General features: G+C 38.6%; 1 protein-coding gene across 4 annotated transcripts in view; it reads left to right on the forward strand.

The window, feature by feature from the left end:
- Window positions 1–3,545, forward strand: part of Anxa7 (annexin A7) — a 32,753-nt gene that overhangs the window by 17,573 nt on the left and 11,635 nt on the right. For all 4 annotated transcript variants that reach the window (XM_008836599.3, XM_029565126.1, XM_029565127.1 and 1 more), the window contains 2 exons: window positions 2,329–2,442; window positions 3,065–3,235. In XM_008836599.3, the coding sequence (XP_008834821.1) occupies window positions 2,329–2,442; window positions 3,065–3,235 (285 nt within the window). The remainder of the gene's footprint in view (window positions 1–2,328; window positions 2,443–3,064; window positions 3,236–3,545) is intronic.

Genomic DNA, 3,545 nt, shown 5'->3' on the forward strand with positions numbered 1-3,545 from the left:
AGTTAACAACTGTCCATAATTCCAGTCCCAGGGGATCCAACAGCCTCCTGTGTCCTCCACCGGCATTGCATGGGTGCACTTACCTACATGCAGGCGATACACACATACACAATAAAATAAAAATAATAAAGAAAATATTTAAAAATAAAAAGTAAATTAAAAAATTAAAAAAATAAAGGGGCTGGAGAGATGGCTCAGTGGTTAAGAGCACTGACTGCTCTTGTAGAAGACTCGGGCTCGATTCCTAGCTCCCACATGGCAGCTATGAGCTATCCTTGACTCCAGTTCCAGGGGAATCCAAAGCCCTCTTCTGACCTCCCCGGTATTGCACCACACGGGTGCACTCACTTATGTGCAGGCAATACACTCATACACATAAAATTAAAATAAATATATAGATTAATAAATAATAAATAAATAAAAAATAAAAATTAGTTTTCTTTGTCATTGAGTAGAACGCCATTGTCTAAATTATTATGTTTGTTTATTTTGTGTGTACATGTGTATTGTGGGCGTGTGTGTGCCTGCATGTGGAGGTTAGAGCACAACTCCGGGAGTTGGATCTCTCCCTCCTGGGGATTAAATTTAGGAGCTTAGGCTTGGCAGCAAGCGACTTTTGACCCCTCTTGCCAGACCTTGTTACTTTTTTTTTTTTACATTTTATTTACTTATTTATTTTATATATGTGCATGTATGTATGTAGGGGTGCACGTGCCACAGTGCACATGGAGATCAAAGAACAACTTGCAGGAGTGAGTCCTTCCACCATGTGGGTCTTGAAGATTGAACTCAGATTGTCAGGCTTGGTGGCAGGCACCTTCACCCACTGAGCCAGCTCCCTGGGTCCTACTTCCTTATTCTTAGGGTTCATTATGTAACACAAAATCCAGATTTCCTTCCTGTATAGAGCTGGGTATGGTATTGCTCATCTGTAATTCCAATACTCATGAGGCTGAGGTTGGGAGATCACCAAGAGTTCAAGGTCAGCCTGGGCTACAAAGTGAGACCTTGTTTCAAGAAAACAAAAACAGGGCTCACACCTTTAATCCCAGTATTCAAGAGGCAGAGACAAGACAGATCTTCGTAAGTTTGAGGTCAACCTGGTCTGTAAAGCAAGTTTCAGGGCAGTCAGGGCTACATAGTGAGACCCTGACTTAAAAACAAACAGCAAAAAAAACTAGATAATTTTAATTCTGAGAACCTCTTCTCTTGCCTTAAAAAAAACAAAAACAAAAACCTTTCCTTCCCTGCTAATTTTCCATATTCTTTAAGATCTGAATTAAAAGCTTTCTCTGAACTCTCTACCCCACATTAAAACGTTCGGTTTTTTTAATCTCTGTTATCTGGTGCCACTGTGCAGTTCACTTTGTCTTTTTAGATGTTTATCTTTCCTTTTAAAAAATAAAATTTTTTTTTGGTCTTTTTGAGACAGGGTCTCCCTGTAGACCAGGCTGGACTTGAACTCACAGAGATCTGCCTGCCTCTGCCTCTGCCTCCTGAGTGCTGGGACTACAGGTGTGTACCACCATGCCTGGCCCTCTATAAAATTTTTCTTTCACTGTTTGTGTGTGTGTCTGTTTGTATGCCATGTTTGTGCCAGTGCCTGTGAAGGCCAGAAGAGGCCTTCAGATCCCTAGGGTCTAGGAGTATAGTTGTGAGCCTTCTGCTGTGGGTGTTGGGAACTGAACCAAGTCTTCTTCAAGAGCAGTTTTGTGCTCTTAAGCACTGAGCCATGTCTCTAGGCCAAATGTTTATCTTTCCAATAAGATGATAGTGATCTTTACTTCCTTATAGAACCAAAATCAGTTTCTTACACTAAGTATCTGCTTATCATTTTAATTTTTTTAAACATTTATTCATTATAATTATTTCTGTTTCTGTTGGGGGCGAGTATGTGCATGCCATGATAAAAGCATTGAGGTCAGAAGACAGTTTGTATGAATCAGTTCTCTCCTATCCCATGTGGTACCAGGAGTCAAACTCAGACAATTAGACGTGTTGGCAAGCACCTTTCCACCTACTGAGTCATCTCATCAGCCCTCATTTTGTTAGTTTGAATTATTATTTTTCTAACGTATCTCTTGTCTGTGTATCTGGTACAGTAGAATTATAGCAAGAATTTAAGTATTTATAAATACAGTTACTACAATACATCCGTGAATTTAACAAACTGTAAATGTATTTAATTACTTCTTAGTCTACCACATTCAGGCTTGACATTTAGGCTTCCATAAAGCAATTCCATTTCATTTTTCCATGTTTTCCTTAAAAGATTCAAGTGACAAAGTGGAAAGCTTTTGTTCTTATGTGTCATATGCCATTAAACAGGATTTAATTAAAGATCTCAAGTCAGAGTTGAGTGGAAATATGGAAGAATTGATCCTCGCCCTGTTCATGCCTTCAACATACTATGATGCCTGGAGTTTGCGAAAAGCAATGCAGGTATTATACGTTTTTTTCTCTTTTTTTTTTAAATTAAAATTAATTTATTTTTTTCTTTTGCTCACCCCACCCCCTCAGCGCACCGGTGTGGCAGCCACATCCTGCTCAGGCGCACCTCGGGCCACTTTTTTTTTTTTTTAATTTAACCAAAAGAAAAAAATATATATGTGTATGTATGTATTTTATTTTATTTGTATGAGTGCATTACCTGCATATATATATAAAAGTATACCCATGTCGTGCAATGCCTGCAAAGGTTAGAAGAAGGTGTTGGATTCCCCAGGAACTGGAGTTAGGACAACTGTTAGTTGCCATGTGGGTGCTAGGAACTGAACCCAGATCCCCTGCAAGAGCAGTCAGTGCTCTTAACTGCTGAGCCATCTCTCTAGCCCAATATATATTGTTTTCTGTGACTGTTTTGTATTGCTTATTATGTAAAGCCCCACAAATTATGGTGGTTCTGAATTTGCAGTAATGATTAAAATAATATATTATTTTGTTTCATCTGAAATAATAGAACTTTCAGCCTAAGGGCAAAGAAATATTTGGTGGAATAGTAAGATTTAATTACTTTCAGAGATGTTTCCTGCTTCCATGTAATTCCTTTTTCGTTTTGATATAGGGAGCAGGAACTCAGGAGTGTGTGTTGATAGAGATTTTGTGCACAAGAACAAATCAAGAAATTCGAGAAATTGTCCGATGTTATCAATCAGAATTTGGTCGAGACCTTGAAAAGGACATCAGGTCAGATACCTCAGGGCATTTTGAACGTCTACTTGTATCCATGTGCCAGGTGAGTATAGTATGACTGCTTGTATGTTAGTGCAGGGAACATATATTTGTGCCTCTTCCAGTGAGCATTCTGTACTGCTTTTAAGATTTAGCCTCCTTGAAATACTGCTGTTGTTCAGAGGGACAGCATAGAATCCAGTGAACAGATTTCTTTGTAGTTATTACTAGGGTTTAGTTCTACAGGTCTGACTTTTGTAAGGAATAAGAAACTAAACTCAACTGTTATACTAAGTGAAATAACACAATCTCAGAAAAAAAATCAACATATGTTCTCCCTCATATGTGGATCCTAGAACCAAACCCTGATAAGT

This window comes from Nannospalax galili, unplaced genomic scaffold (genome assembly GCF_000622305.1).
Source record: "Nannospalax galili isolate Female #2095 unplaced genomic scaffold, S.galili_v1.0 scaffold1437, whole genome shotgun sequence".
Lineage (NCBI taxonomy): Eukaryota > Metazoa > Chordata > Mammalia > Rodentia > Spalacidae > Nannospalax > Nannospalax galili.